Source organism: Pongo abelii, chromosome 2, assembly GCF_028885655.2.
Source record: "Pongo abelii isolate AG06213 chromosome 2, NHGRI_mPonAbe1-v2.0_pri, whole genome shotgun sequence".
NCBI classification, from domain to species: domain Eukaryota; kingdom Metazoa; phylum Chordata; class Mammalia; order Primates; family Hominidae; genus Pongo; species Pongo abelii.
In genome coordinates, this window is record NC_085928.1 from 30,478,632 (window position 1) to 30,495,369 (window position 16,738).

A 16,738-nucleotide genomic window follows, 5' to 3' on the forward strand; every position below is an offset into this window, starting at 1 on the left:
AACAAATTGAATAGGGAAAATAGCCCCCAAATTTCTCTAGAAGGCATCAGCTCAATGCAACAATTATTTACAACTATAATTCTAAGTTGTCAAGGTAAGAAAAATTGTAAAATATATCATTTATTAAGACGGCAGAAATCTGTGTGATACAGGTTAGACATATTTCTTCTGGGGATCTAAAATCTCAATATATAAAAATGGTTCGATGACATGGCAAATATAAATATGAAGAATTCATTATTGAGTACTTGTTAAGTAAGGCATCCCATAAAATGTATATATCTGTGGATACACTGATCTACACATGAATTTGATAAAGAAATAAGAAATTTTAAACCTAAAGTATAATAATAATAATAAAAAAAGAAAAAAAAAACAGAAGAATTATAAAAAACTAATTAGAGACTCATTTGCCAACATGCATACAAATAAATGTTGAATTGAAATGCTGAAACCTATATGAATTGAACAATTTCCTAAAGAAATTTACTCTATTTAAAGAGAAAAATTTACTGTATCTAAAGAGACCAATTTACATCAAAGAAATAAAGTTATAAGGTGGCTATTTCACAAGAAAAAAAAAAAAAGAAATAAGAAATTCTATCTATATAAAAGGGAGGGAATACTTCCCGCAAAAGGCTCCCATTTGAGTAATGTCATTATTCAGAAAGTTCCAGATGTTGTGAAATGTTTAAAATATTGTGTCATATCATTGTGATGCCTGCATTTAAAGTACTTCACTTATTTTTATTAGGTGGGCCACACTTTTTATGGATAAACATCAATTCTGTAATATCTATTCCTATGCTAGAGCCAGTTTACTTTCTAAATACAAAATAGTCAAAGATATTTGTTCGTTAATTAAGAGGAAAGAAAAAATATTAAGTAAGTAGTGGTTAAATAAGGGAGAAAAAAACCCAAGAAGCTGTTTCTAGAAATAGTCTCTGAAATAATCGATAAAGCCACTAGGTGTTGCTATACGCCCAAAAACGAAAATAGCTAAAGGGATTTTTGTTAAGTACATATTCATTTGATTTCCCCAAATTCAATCCTCTTTGATTTAGTTATAATTCTCAATAACCATGGAAGGGGAGTAATTAGTATAATGAAGAATTACAATAATGTAGTTTTTTTTCACAGGAGCAATTCATATAGTGAAATTGAATACATAAAAAAGTGAACTGGCCTCCTGATGTAAAACAAGATCAAGCCAGTTACATGCACTGTGAGTAGTTTGGAAAGCTAGGTTGTTATCATGAGCCTGTCCTTACTTTGCAAAACACAAGACCACAACCATGCACTGCCGGCATGAACACACGGTCAACAAAAGGAGCATTGCACTGGTAGTATCTGAGCCATACGTTCCTACCCTTGCTAATTCAAACATTTATTGATTACTCACTCATTCAACAAATATTTACTAGGCACCTATGACATGCCAGCCACAAAGACTGCTACTTTCAAGAAGCTTATATTCTACTTGTATCTAGTATGTGTTAGGGAATAAAATGATGACCAAAGGAAATGTACCTAAGCCTTAGTTGCTTGCAACTCATGTGCAGGGGACAGCAACATCATATACAAAAATGTAAGTGCATAATGGTGGAATATTACAAGGTCTACAGGAGGATGGAGAGGCAGCCTTCACTCTGTGTGGAACAGGTGCAAGACAGATAACATCTAAGATATACCTTAGGAAAACCAGGAGTTCTCTCACAAGTGTAGAAATGATGTGGTAACAGGAGGTGGGAAAGTATGAAGGCAAGAACCCTGTGTGTTGAGAAAGTGACTTTCTCAGTGTGGCTGAAGAATAAGATGCATCGGCGTATAGTGGGAGAATCCGAATTCTACATGAAGAAGTTTGAAAATTGGGCTGGAGGCAATGAGGAGCCAGCCAAGGTTTTCAGTCAGAGATGTGTAGTCAGGTAATTCTGTCAGTGGAGTGCAGGATGACACTGGCTGGGGATGACTGGAGGCAGGAGGCTAATTAGAAGATTAAGGAAATAAGCCATTTGAGATGTGGGACTCCAACTGAATCAAAGATGTTAACTGCCAGGCTTCAGTAATTGTCTGGAAAGATGTCAGAGCTGAGGGAAAGGGGTCAGAAACACAATGCCTGTGTTTCCAAAGTAAGTTAAAGCTTTCACTGAAAGAGGAAATTTGAGAGATGGAAAGAGGTTTGGAAGGAGGCAGTGAGTGTCTTTTATGAGAGGAGATGGTTTTGGGGTAGAGGATTCCATCTGAGAGTTAAAGGAGAAGCTGGTTACTAACGCACTGCACTCGGCTACCTGACACGAGCGGTGCACTACATCTGAGAAGTGTCCTGGGCCGCCATGGGGGGCATGACCCAACAGCACCACATAGAGTTGAGCTCTGCCACAAGCAGAATACATGTCAAGTCATCTGGCTAAATGGAAGAACACATCCTTGGTTTTACTCAGGGCATCAGGGCTGCTGGAGTATGGATTTTACCCCATGAGTCAAGTTCTCCTAACATAATCTGTGTGGCTGAGCACTAGTATGAAAGTCCAGAACAGACTCCAGGCCAGTTGTAAAAATAACTGCAGTAGCAATTGAGATAACTCCGATCACCTTTCTGCCTCAGTTTCCTCATTTGATAAAGCAGGTACAATGCCACTCTGTCTACTTGCCTTCTTCACAGGAAACTGTGAGAATAAAATGCAACAGTGTACATCAATGTGCTCTCCAACAACAACCCAATTGACAATAACCACACCTCTCTTGTGAAGGATGCCTCCTTCCCGCTCTCCACCCTTCTCTTTCGAGCCCAGCTCTCTTTCTGCGCACCTTCCACTCTACCTTTGCCTTCATCTCTGAGAGCCCAAGGAGCATACTCAATTTCATCATTGCTGCCTAGGGACTCATGGAGGATGTATGATTGTCAATCAAGCTGGGTAAAAGGACCCAACTCTCTGGGCTTGAGCCCCACAGTGGACAGATGGTAGAGGCTGGGCTCTTTGGCTGGATGGGCAGGTCTAGCCAAAATGGGCAGTGAAGAGTGACATAAAGGGGGAGCCACCCAAGAAAAGAGGAAGCTCAGAAAGCCCATTTCCTTTTCAGTGTAGAATTTAAATAAAGTAAGCTATAAAACTATGAGAAGGGAATAAAAGTTTTGATGAGGTTCAGGTAGGAACTGGGGCAAGGAGTTTGGAATTCAATGGATTAAAGTATTCTGGAATAGTCAAATAAAGTAGCCTAAAGGAGGCACATATCTAATTAATTCAAATACACCAACAAGCAGGAACATAAACAGCCTCATTTCATTGATGTTAGAAATTAGAATAAAGAAAGTGAAAAGTTTCCATTTTATTTAAATCTGTATTTGTTAAAATTGTTAAAAACTCGGCATTTAAGATGTGGACACAATCATTCCTTTACTCAACAAATATTGGTAAAAATCAACTTTTCTGTGTCTCAGATTTTTGCCTATCTCATCATTTAATGCAAAATAATGTGGGTGTAAATCCTAGTATTATGAATTCCTCACTCTATGACCTTTGAGAAGTTATTTCACCTCTATGACCTAGTTTCCTCATTTATAAAATGGGGAAAATAATAAACCAGCCTCATAGGGTTCTTGAGAGAATGAGATACTCAATGTCAACTGTGAACACAGTGCCTGGCCCCAGAAAGCACTCACGAAATGCCCCTGCTCTGGCAGTGATGAGCTTCAGTAAGGGTGCAGCACAGGACACAGGACACAGGAGAAGTGGCCAGAGCTAAGGTTGGATTGTCACAGGCTGAATCACCAAGGCCCCTGCGTGCTGCAAGAAGACTGAAGCTAGTCCTCCCGGATTAGAATCCCAGTTCTGCCACTTTGTAGCCTCACCATCATGGGCTATTACTTTACCTTTCTCTGCCTCTGTTTCCTCACCTAATGGTAAATATTTACTTATAAGGTAAATAAGACTTAACTCACAGAATTGTTACAAGGATTAAGAGTTACACTTATGGAATACACTTAAGAATTGAGCCTTGGAGGCAATGTTCTATACATGTTAGTTGTGACACAATAACAACTATTCTCCAGGCAAGTGGGTAGACCTGCTGCAGTTTAAATCTTGTCATTGTTCTTGATCCCAAGTTTCTTAGTCTTCTAGAGACAATACTTACATATAATACAATAAGAAAATTTTTTAAAATATGACTTTTATTATACAGTTTATCATAAAGTATAAAACTAAATATAATCAGTTTTGTAAGGTATGAAACTAACAATATGGGATATAAGAGATTAGAATAAAGAGAGAATTGAATATGGCTCAAGAAATCATGAAGGACTTCCTGGAGGAGGTGACAGATTGATATTACAAACTTACAAGGCAAAATATATTTATTACAGGTTCAGTATCCCCTAATCCAAAAATCTGAAATGCTCAAAAAAATCTGAAACCTTCTGAGTGCCAACATAATGCTAAAGGAAATGCTCACTACAGCATTTCAGATTTCAATTTTTTGGATTTGGGATGCTCAAAAGGTAAGGATCATACAAATAGTTCAAAAAAAAAAAAAAAAAAAAAAAAACTGGAACTCTGAAGTACTTCTGGTCCCAAGCGTTTTGAATAAGCAATATTTAACCTATATTTTTGGATTTTAAGAAATTTTGATTTATAAGCTTTAAACATTTTAAAATAGGCAGATCATGGTGAACAAACAAAAATCAATGTGATTTCCTTTTAAGCTGGAAGTATCATGTGAAGAATCTGCTATATCTAAAAACTTGAACCTTAAGACAATATCAGCTTCATGCTGTCTGGTTTGTTCCCTGACATGCCTTACACATAGAAAGCATTCAATACATACTTGTTATGTAATTAAATGTAAGAAAAGATGGCACTCAGTTTGGCACTGTTCAATTCTCAGAGAACACGACCTTTACAGTCCTTTTATGGAGGTGTGCCATCATCTATTAGCATCTTCTCCACTAATCTGACACTAAGTCAGCTACTCTGCTGACTTTGGACTTCCTATACCGATTTCTCCCAGATATTAAAAGATTGTCTCCTTCTTGAGCACCTGATGATAAAGATAGTAAATTACAACTGTAATTTCTGCTAAGTTTTCAATAGACAAGGAACTCTCTCTCTTTCTCTCTCTTTCTCTCTCTGTGTGTGTATGTATGCATGTTGCTGGTAAAGCATATCACAGCCTGTGGGAGAAATGTCTGATATAATTTAAACTTGCAAGTTGAATATGAAATGCCTAGAATAACCAATGGCAATAATATATACCTATAAGAATTATTTGCAGGAGAGTTAAAAGTGCCTTACAGATTTTATTTAATTAATCTTCACTGTAGCCTTGAGATTTGAAGGCAAGCCGGTATTATTAGCTCCATTTCATAGAATGGAAGGCAAAGAAAAGAGTGACTTGATCAATACTTTACTATTATCTGTTGGCTCCAACAAAACAGGTATTTTAAAATCACAGACCCAAAGTCTAAGGTACTTCCCATATATTTGAAAGTGTAGCTTCAAACAGTCATACAACTACACAGATATTGATACCTTCGAAGCTTTTCATCAGCTATAATTAATCTGCCTAACTTATATTCTACTTTTCTCCAACCACCCCTCTCCTTCTGTTCTAGCCAAGATGAATTTACGTTGCTCACTTAGGTCTGATACTGGATGTCATCCTTTCTGAGATCAATCCAAGCTGTTGTATACATGACATGGTGAATAACTGCCCCTTCCACAATCTGAATTATATCACTCCCTGCCTTGTTTTTTAAAATTTAATTTAGCTTTCGATTTTTATTAAAGTAACTAACAAATATACGGATTTCTAGTCCTGGAGATTACTTCTAGAAATTCTAGATCAAGTACTGACAATTTTTTGTATTTTCATTTTTAGATAACTCTGTGGTATGAAACACAAAGGCTTCATTCTCTGCCTTCTCATTAGTTCTTCCCTGAGTTTGATGTGAACATGATTACTTTTATTTGTTCTACATTTTTATTTCTGGTTCTTTAAATTAAAAAAAAAAGGTGATATTCACTTAAACTTCTGGGCATTCTATTGAATAGAGAGGCTCTCATCTCCGCTGTAGCTCCCTGCCGCCTATTTTTGTCTGGTACTTACATTTTACTGATTAATCAACTACATTTGATTTCTGATTTAAATAATTTGCTGTAATCTCATATTCACTGGACACATTCCTTTCCATTTCCTTTATTATTATGGGGTTATTTACTAAATGAGACTTCTATACTTCTATTTTACAGGGTCTCAGTAAGGACTTGCTTAGTCTGCTATTTTGAGCCAGGAGTCAGTCCTTGATGTCTTTCATGCTCAATGTATCGATTTTGCTTCCTCAATCAATAAATTCTGTAACAACCAACATTGTTTTAAATAATTTATCCCAAATAATTTATGCATTTCAATGTACTCTGGGTATAAAAAAACAAGGCCGATTATGCGAAAATAAAAGAAACAAAACAAACTATCAAAATGCATCCATTTTCTTCATCACAGAGCCAGTTACCACAATGAGACTATATAGAACCACGCTAGGCTTAGTAATAGTGGCAAATAAAAAATGTTGAAATAATAATGCAAAAAATCTATTATTGTAGATTAAGAATTGATCAGAAGACAGAAAAAAAGAGAATACACAACATTTTGTTTGTTATTATTTGCCCATTTATATCTCAAGAAATTATAATTTCTCTCTAAAAACTCTAAGTGCATTTCAGGTAGATCCAGGAAGCAGTATAGGCTTTTAATCTGGGACTTTATTATTTCAGTTACAGCAAGCCTCTCTATCCTCTAGAGATGCTTTTTTAAAAGAAATCTATTCCCTATGTTAACATTTTCATATTTAAAAAAATAGTCTTTTGAGGACTCTTTCTATATGGTTAGGTCTCAGGTCAATGAACAAAAGAAAACCTTCTCTATTTAAGAATAATATTTCAGAATAAGGGTTCTGTCATGGCATTTTTAAAAGCCATTATGATTAGACCATTTTTTGGTGGCAGAATTTTTGTAAAATGTCACTTTGGTCTTACCTCACAGTACCAACAGACTTCACAGTAATTGTTCTAAATGTCAGAAATATGAAATTTCTGTATTTCTCTTATCTCATTATCCTGCTAGTCTTCTTAGGAAAACATAAGTACATATTTATTACATTTGTCTCATGTTCATCTGCCTATGCATATAAGCCCTTAAAGTTCTATTATCATGTCTACATATCTGGAATAAGACTTCGCATAGAAATTCAGGTGCTAATGCAGTCTACTGATAGCTGTGAAGTAAATTCTCAAACTACCTATATTTAGAGACAGCATTATTTTATACAACTTTCACTGTTTAAATATCTGAAGATTATTTTCAATAATGACCTAAATCTCTCTGAGATGAGAAATACTGAATATGAAGAGTTGTGTTCTTTGAAGTGATTCTTAAAGACCTAACTGCTACCACCTTCTTCCTTAGCATAGATTCTCTTCTCCCATTATGGTTCCTTTCTTTCAATCATTTAGCTTTCTTTGATTCTTTAGCTTAAGAATTCTCAAAACATTTCCACTTCAGAGATAAAGGGTCCACCACAGCATTGAGTTGCATGTGTCAAAACTCTGCCTTCTTAAGAAGGAGTAGGAGAACTTCTCATTGAAAAGAACCCAAAAGGCAAACTTTGAGCAAAAAGGGGAAAAAGAAACCATGCTTTTCTTTGACTAGCATCCATGAGTTCTACAGACGTTAATTTGTTTACATTTGTACTTGAAGGTTAAAAAGAACACTAAATACATGTTGGGAATGAAACACTATGGTAATTTAAATAGTTAAGAAAGATGATGCTGGCTTTCACAATTCAATGTATTCTTGGGAATCATATTGAGTCAGACGTGTTGAAAGGTCAAGTGCATATTATTACTCCAACACTCACCTTTGGAACACACTTGGGATACTCTACACCTAAGTGAGAGCTTGATTTGTTAAGAGGTAGCAGCAATGTGTTAGAAAATGAAATGATGCCTGACAATGCTATTATGTTAGAAACTACAAACATGATGAATAATGAGTATGCAAAGGCACAAAGTAACATGTATGTTTTTCCAGCTGAAGATTAGCACAAAGTAAATAACTACCAGTGCATTTTTTACACATTTATACATTTCTTGCTACATGAAGTGAACAGAATCAAAATAATTCTGTTAAATTGAATATACAGTCAACAATTGTGGATCCCAAATGGAAACTATAAAAAATAAAAACCTTTTATAATGTAAATAGGTTATTATCTAATTATATGTCTACAAAACCACTATTTGAATAGCCTTCAAGTATAATATGTATGACATAATCACAACTAAAAAACAAAAAGTAAAAAATATGACCCAAAATAAAATTGAGTCATTGCTATTTGGCCCTAAACAACAATTCTGGTTGGAGTTTGAAAAATTTCCATCTCAAAAAGCTGAGTGTGGTAAAACAACATGACCTGTAGGTTAATTCAATAGGCCTCTGTTAAATGTCTCTGGGAAATAGGAGAATTCTACAAATGCAGACTGTGCATGGTTAACTGCCACTATCTGCCCGTCAAAATCATACCTAAAAATGTTTAGCCAAAGCAGTCCAATAACTAGATCATGAAACCAAGTTCATGAAAGCCTAGGTCCTTTTTCCATTTTAAAGATTCAAACAGGCTGAGCACGGTGGCTCATATCTGTGATCCCAGAACTTTGGGAGGCTAAGACGCTTGAGCCCTGAAGTTCGAGACCAGTCTGAGCAACATGGCAAAACCCTGTCTCTACACAAAATACAAAAATTAGCTGGGCTTGGGGGCACATGCCTGTAGTCCAAGCCACCCAGAAGGCTGAGGTGAAGAGAATCACCTGAGCGTGGGAGGTCGTGATCATGCCACTGCACTCCAGCCTGGGCAACAGAGTGAGACCCTGTCTCAAGTGGGGGTGGGAAAGAAGAATAAAACAATCCTGAAATGCCATGTTGCCTAATTTTCAAAACAGCTGTTCGGAATTATTCAGGTACCAGAGACTGACAGCTGCAAATTTTTAGCTATCATCTTTCCACTAGCATGTGAACATCACCCAAGCAGAGAATGTTTCGAATAAATGAATTACAGCACCCAACTGACATAACCATGACAGAGTCATGGCAAACACCAGTGATCTATATATTGCATTACTACAACCTTACTTGTAGGTTCAGAAAACCTCAACACCTGACTTGTGTTTACTTCCTCATGGCCTTAATTACACCACTTTTTTTTTACACTCAACACACAAGATACACAGAAAGATCTTAAAGAGAAAGATTATAAAGTTTGTTCATGAGCTGTAAACAGTGAAAATGCAGAATGAACAACGTAAACAGACTATAACTGTGTTCCCAACCCGCAACATGAGCAGAGTGGAGACGGAAAAGGACTGCCTTACCTCTGGTGTGCCAAGAGCATGTTCTCCAGCTAACAGCAGCATACTCAGGCCTCCCATTTGAGTAGGATCTAAATAAGTCAAAAACAAACCACCAACTTACAAGCATAAAGTACACACAATCCACAGAGTCAAAAAGAATACTCATAAAGACTAGCAATTAGAAATCCAACAGAACCACATATAACTTTTTATAAAAACTTTTAAAAACTCTTTATGCAACAGTAACCTGGCATATATGTGCTTAGTGCTCATACTTTGTGAGCCTCTTGAATACCACTCTTGTCTCACCATTCCAACAGCACTTTTTTCAATACCATTGCTGTTTGTAACATTAATTTATCTCCTAATGCAATGTTTTTTTCCTTACTGCTTGGGGAGTTTAGATAAGATTTTTTAAACAAAAGAATGTTTCTGTTTGTCTTCTGAGAAATTTTAGATTATTATTCTCAAATTATTAATTCTGCCACGTGAAATCAGGACTAATTTTAAAATAATAGGCTATCAGAGAACTAGAGAACAGAGAGAAGTTTTCAAATCAGGCCTGTAAAATCTGGTAGGTTTTATTCAAATAATCTTTCTTTAAAGCTTTAAAAATAAATTTATATTAACTGATGTGTTTTTGACATTTTAAATCTTAGGGCATGTGTCAAACACATGCCCAAAATGCCTTCAAGGTATAAAATTAATGCTTTTTATGTTATCAAAGGTCTTTGTTTTCACTATTTCAATAATCAGTATAAACAGAGAAAATAAAAACAGCAAAGTGGTAGATCTATAACCCAGGTTGTATCTAAATAAAGAAAGCAGAATTGGGAACAGTGGCTCATGCCTGTAATCCCAGCACTTTGGGAGGCCAAGGCAGGAGGATCTCTTAATTCAGGAGTTCGAGGCTACAGTGAGCTAAGATCACAACACTGCACTCCAGGCCTGGGTGACAGAGTGGGACCCTGTCTCTAAAAAAGTAAATGAACAAATAGAAAATAAATAAAAACAAAGAAGTTATCAAAGAAAAGGCACCTGTGTCCTATAAGTCTATCTTGAATTAAAATTCAGAAGTGTACTGAAAGAACATATGTAAAAATGCCTAACTCGGCATCTCTCCTAGTGCATATAAGGTCCTCAATGTATATTTAATTTTAGGAATCTACAATTGAAAATGAGAATCAGTCAAAATGTTGCACAAAGAAATTCAGTTGTTTCTTTTCTTTTTCAGGTTAAAGATATGTCCTTAAGTACATCTTTGTATACAACCTGTCTTAGAAACTCATAAAGCAACTTTGACTATATGTTATCTACATTTAAAAAAAAAATTGCAAAAAAAGTTCTGAGGTAGGAAAAAAAAGGGGCAGGGGTTGGGGGAAAAGGTTATTAGAGGAAAAACTATGTTACCAAAAGATCAGGGGGTCAAAAAATAGCTCAACATTGGAAGGCAGCCACATAGGAAGACATACACAGAGAATACACAGACAAACAGTAGCTAATTTGATGAAACAAGGCTCTTTGGTATTGTTTTAAGACTCCAACTTCAACTGAATGCTAAGTTTACGAATTACTGCGGCTGCTGAAATAGATACTTAAATCTACTTAAAAATCAAGAGGGGGAAATGAATTTAGTAGAAAGTAAAAGTTTAGTTTGGTTCTTTAAAAGAGAAATACTTTTGCAGCTGTCATCCTAGAGATCAGGAGGATTGGATGATAGCTTTCTAAAGATAAAAATGTGTTAGTTCAAATTACAAAGTAAAATAGGAACATGATTACGTGATAATTTATATACCAATGTGACTTTGCAAGAAGTTTGCTATATAGATACTAAAACATAGGCCAAGAAATTACCAATATCCTTTATATTAATTCATACTTACATAATGTTATTTAGAACTATCAAAAACATATTGACATACATAGGATGCTTTCTTTAGTGCAATTAAATGAAAGGGCTTGCACTAAATTACAATCTACACAGCTTTCCCTTCTTGGATATCATATATTTGGTAATCTGGGGTTATTCAAAATTGCAAAATGTCATGTGACAAGGACTACTGGGCAAACAAAACAAAAGAGATTCCATACTGAGGTAAACAATCTGGCATTTAGAGGCCCTCTATTATCTCCTAGATTCAGATGTCTAAGCACCAGGATTTAATTAAAGACAAACTAGTTCGCTCTCATCTTGTTGAAAAGGAACATACCTGGAAATATCAGATCAATGTTATCCACTATATGCAAGCCTATCAAGAGTTCTGAACATGGATTTGCAACATATAACCCAAGCCATTATATAATGAGATAAATGCAAGGAAGGTGTTTTCCTTCTTTCCTGTACTTTCTTTTGAGAACACTGATCTTAAATACCGATCTGTAAAGATCTTGTTTGAAGTCTGGGTTTGACTTTCAATTTGCAGGTAAAAGGCAGATTAATAAAGTGTCAGAAACGGTGCTACAAAAAAGATATCTTTCATAGCTTTCTGCAGTTCACCTACAATCGTTATATGGTTTGTGAAGAGCAGATGTATGCAAAAAAAAAAAAAAAAAAAAAAAGCCAACAACAACAACAACAAACTACATACCGTGGATCTAGATTGAGAATTGGGAGAAAAAGCAATGGATGTTACATGATGACCAAAGAAAATCAGCTGGAAGCCAGTCATCTATATACTCTTTCTGGGTTCTGATAATAAGATATTTTGGAAAGTACTCCAACTGATATAACCTGGGAAGTCCAGAAAACTCACCAAGACTATCTAATAACAAGTGATTTGAAGCTAAAATTGTACAAAAGTGACAGCTAAAGCAAGGACAGATAACTACGTCTGATTCTTCTGGGACACGTAGAAGCATCATTTTGGGAGCTTACTTAGAATTACACTACAGACACCCACATAGCAACCACCTGAATCCTTTTTTCCACCCTAGAATGCTGCCATTATGTTAGACTTCATTTTTTAGAGGTAGGGTGTTGCTCTGTCATCCAGGATGGAGTGCAGTCGTGAGGTCACAGCTCACTGCAGCCTCAAACTCCTGGACTCAAGTGATCCTCCCATCTCAGCCTCCCAAGTAGCCAGGACTATAGGCACATGCCACCATACAGGACTGATTAAAATAATATTTTTTGTAGATTATACAGAATACTGCCACATACTTTACATGGTATGAATCACACACTGAACCATAAAGTCTCGTTAAATTTATTGGTTATCCAAAAAAAATGTGTTATCACAGTATCACTCAACCTCTTTTCCCAACCTTTCCATATGCAAATAGTTCAATACTCTGATTTGGAAGAAAATTTGCTTCTAATACCAAAATAGGAACCCTGTAGCTCAATTGCAACTTCACTGCCTTTCCCCTGCTCAATCTGCTAATTTCATCTGGCAAACTCCTCTTTTGATTACTGCATTGCAATAGCTAGGGAAGACAGAGCCACTTGTAGGGTGAATATAAGTACTTTATTTCATGGTAATAAATGATTTAGCATACCTTACCACCCAAAGAGTACTAAAGGTCCCATAACAAATGGCACCATCTGGAATTTTAAATTTGTCTGTCCCATACAAGAATGGACATGAGAGGAGATAGATAGGATGGGAATTCTCTCTAAGACACAGCTGTCAGGTCCATCTCAGATTTGTGATGTACTTGTTCATATTCTTGCCCTCAATGTTTCCAACACCCAGATGATCTACATGACTGTGGCTTTTTAAGTAGCATGATAACTAAGGTGCATCCTGGGATGGCTTACTAGTGTGTATGTGTGTAAGCTATTTTGTGAACATAAAATTTTCTAGGCTTCTGACAATCTCCATGTTGCTGTCTACTTTTCCATACTGTCAATGTCAGGAATTCACATATATTTATAATGACACTACCACTGAGGCCATATATCCTTTTTAAAATTACCTGTATTCTATATATATCATGATCCAATGCTTGAAAATATGCTATATCTTTGCCACTGCTTAATATTGGTCATAAATTTTGTCCCCCCAGCCCTCTGTATTGTTTAAAATGCTGCCGAAATGTATTGCCCTGTCCTTAAAGAACAGGTGGAAATAGTGTCTCAACTCACCAGCCATTCCAAAGTTAAGCTGAGGCATTTCTTCAGTCTTTGCTTTCTTGGGGCTTGGCAAGTCTCTTGAAGAGTCAGATGGGAAGGCCCAAAGTTTCTTTCGTGGATTGACAGTGGGTGTTGGGGATTTCACAGGCTTGTTTGTGGTAGGACACCATTTGTAGCCAGGATTTGCTTTCATAAATGCATCCTTATACTATAAATAAAAAGACAGATAGCAGATTTTAATTAACAAATAGATTGAAAAAGTTCTAAGGGCTGTTACCCCATTCCCCTATTTAGATACCAAGTGAGAAAAACAATTTCAGTGACTTCTGTGGCTCTCCTTGTAGAAGAACGACAATCTCAGCATAGGGTTCTAGAGACAGGACATGGAGTTATCTAATCCATTTGTGGGATAAGGATTCAGAAGCTGTATACTTTGTGTTATTTAATCCTCAACTTTAAAAAATAGTATCCAAAAAGCTTTCTGACCTTGGTGGGGAGAGGGAGTTGTTTATAATGGAATGAGCCTAGGGCTCTGGAGACAGAAGCAGGTTCAAACCCTCAAACTTCCACTTAGGTCTTCAGTAACCAAGAGAAGGTAGCTTCTCTGGGCCTCAACCTTAGATTCCATAAACTGAGAATAATACCACCAGTGCCTAGGGTTATTGGAAGCAGTGGTGCATAGCACATCACTCATATCTTTAGCTAGCTGTAGACATTAAGCAAATTGTTAAACCTTTCTCAGCCTCAATTCCTCTACTTATAAAGTGTAACCACACTTGCCACCATGCCAGGGGTCTCTAATGAGCATACATAACTGAATAGATAAACAAGCTCTAAGAGCACTGATATGTGATGTTGCAATAATCTATCACAAATTGTGTCTTACTTGGAGGTTTCAACCTTCACTGACAACATCTTTCTCCTTCATTTTTCTGTGGCTTGCTCCTGTTACCCTTTCTCTCAATTCTGCTACCTTTTATCTCTTGCATGACAATAACGTGAAACAAAATACATTTATTGCTATTCATTACATATTTCCAAAAGTTATCGGTTAAGAATGTATTTTCCACATATTCTTCAATTTTTATTATTGCTAGACATTTTATTAAATTAATACAATTCATTCAATACCATAAGCTTGCCTTTTAAAATGGTAACTTAATGTGTGACATGAACTAACTATAACTTCCAAACAGCTTTTAATTTTACCCAATAGTTTGAAAAAGGTCCTTTATCCTTGCTATATACTTTCCTTATACCAAGGATATACTTTTTTTCTATCATTTCCCTTTAAATCATATAAATGAAAACTGTAATACAGATAATTATGCAATGTTAATTGACAATGGTGTAGAATTATTTCACATTATCTTAACTCAAAGTTTCTGAATAATCCATTTTTTTACCTGTAAGATATATATGCCTATTGATACATGGATACATGTAGAAGGAAAGTAAGCATAAAAAACTGTAGAATACAGTCCCATTTTTCTTACAAAAATAATTAAAATTGGACACAAGGCCAAACTAGAATTTCCCATCAAAAAGCAGAACGTGTTAGGAGGTATCAACTGTGATACAAGAGACACACTACCACAGTGCATTCATGTGCATGAGGGATTTACATATTAAGCTGAGGAAGACAAATAGCTTTGCCTGCTGTCTGGAAGTGGAAAGTGACAAATGGTAGGGTGAGGTGAAAATGGAAGTAGCAGACACATGCATCATTATCGTGTCCCAGTAAAAGCACACGGGCCGGGTTTGTCAGATGAACAGTCACTTGAACAAAGGTCACCACTTTATAAAGTGTCAAAAGACTTTCAAACAAATTGATTAACATATTTGTCATGAGAAATAAAATTATCTATTTTTTTGGGGGGGTAGTTTAAAATTTTTAAGAAGGAAGTCATAATTGTGAAAAATGCTAGACAGGTGTCACCAGAATGATTGCCAGCTCAACTAATTTTAAAGCACCAATCATACCAATAAAGTCCAGCTTAAACTAATTTACACTGGGGAGCTGGTGCTGAAAATCACACAGAGCAGTTATAATCACCACATCCTAATTTCTCTTGCATGTATTCCACTCACCTATCCACATCTCAAACATTCTGTGAGCACTGACTAGATGACAGAAACTTGCCAGACATTGGGGAGAGAAAAGAGTATGAATTAGATAGAATCCCTGTCTTCATATTGCTTACAGTCCACAGTTTACTACACAAATATATTATTTCTTTTTACACATGGTCCATAAAGCTGGACCATGGCTTCCCCTGGCTCAGGCAGGAAAAATGCTTTCACAACGGATCTGCAAAAGGGCTAACTACCTATATGAGTGGAACAGAGAGCAAGAGAAAGGCTGGGAATACGTGGGGTTTTATGGAAAACAATAACAGAATTTACTATGAGGGTCAACACTCTGTAACTGTATCACAATATTATTCTTGCAGATTCTTAAACTCAATGTAGATGTTCAAAACCACGTTCATTAGTTCGATCAAGTATAAATTGAGTGGAAGAGTTAAGAATGTGAGAGAGAACAGAATAACACACAGTCTTTGTCCTTAAGGAGTTTAAAGTTTAGATAGAGATGCCATCAATTCATGTAAAAACACAAGTTAACACAAGCAGTATAAGAGCATCAAGGGAGGGTGGAGGCAGGAAGAGCTTCAGGGTATGAGGATGTCTATCTGTTCTCGGAACTTGGCACTTCATCAATCACTCGTTCTGATTCAGCTAAAAGAGACAATAGTAGAAAGGCTTAATCATTTGTTGTGATGAGATTATTAGGAGAAGGCTGGGTAAGGGAGAAATGGGGGAAGACTGTATATTCCTCTGAAGCGAACAGCTGAGTGAAATTATTAGCATGCAGGTCAATCATGTGGGCAAAATCCCTCATTACAGGACTGAAAAGGCCTAAGAGACAGGCCCCAGATATCCAAGGCCAGACTGTTCATACTGATGGTGGGAGGGGAAGCTCACTTATCCTCCGAAAACATCAGACAAGCTATTGCTCCTAAGATTTCAATGGAAGACTCTCTCAGATAACAAAATTTTTGTTAAAAATACTGATTTTCAAAATTCTCCCATTAAATAAAAATTCACCTCATGGCTTCCAATTTATTTCTGCAAATTTCCAACCAATTAGATGAGGTAAGGTAATCCTACTTTGCAGTAGACACATAGTTCCTGACTTACATGTGGTGCTTGGTAAATGCTGGATCCCCTCCCTCAGGCCCCATCCACTACCATGTTTCCG

The 16,738-nt window shown here is 36.2% G+C and overlaps 1 protein-coding gene across 31 annotated transcripts in view; it reads right to left on the minus strand.

The window, feature by feature from the left end:
* Positions 1-16,738, minus strand: part of BBX (BBX high mobility group box domain containing) — a 280,471-nt gene that overhangs the window by 69,279 nt on the left and 194,454 nt on the right. For all 31 annotated transcript variants that reach the window (XM_003776175.5, XM_003776174.5, XM_054551569.2 and 28 more), the window contains 2 exons: positions 13,489-13,684; positions 9,423-9,490 (listed from right to left, as the gene is read on the minus strand). In XM_003776175.5, coding sequence (XP_003776223.1) covers positions 9,423-9,490; positions 13,489-13,684 — 264 coding nt within the window. The remainder of the gene's footprint in view (positions 1-9,422; positions 9,491-13,488; positions 13,685-16,738) is intronic.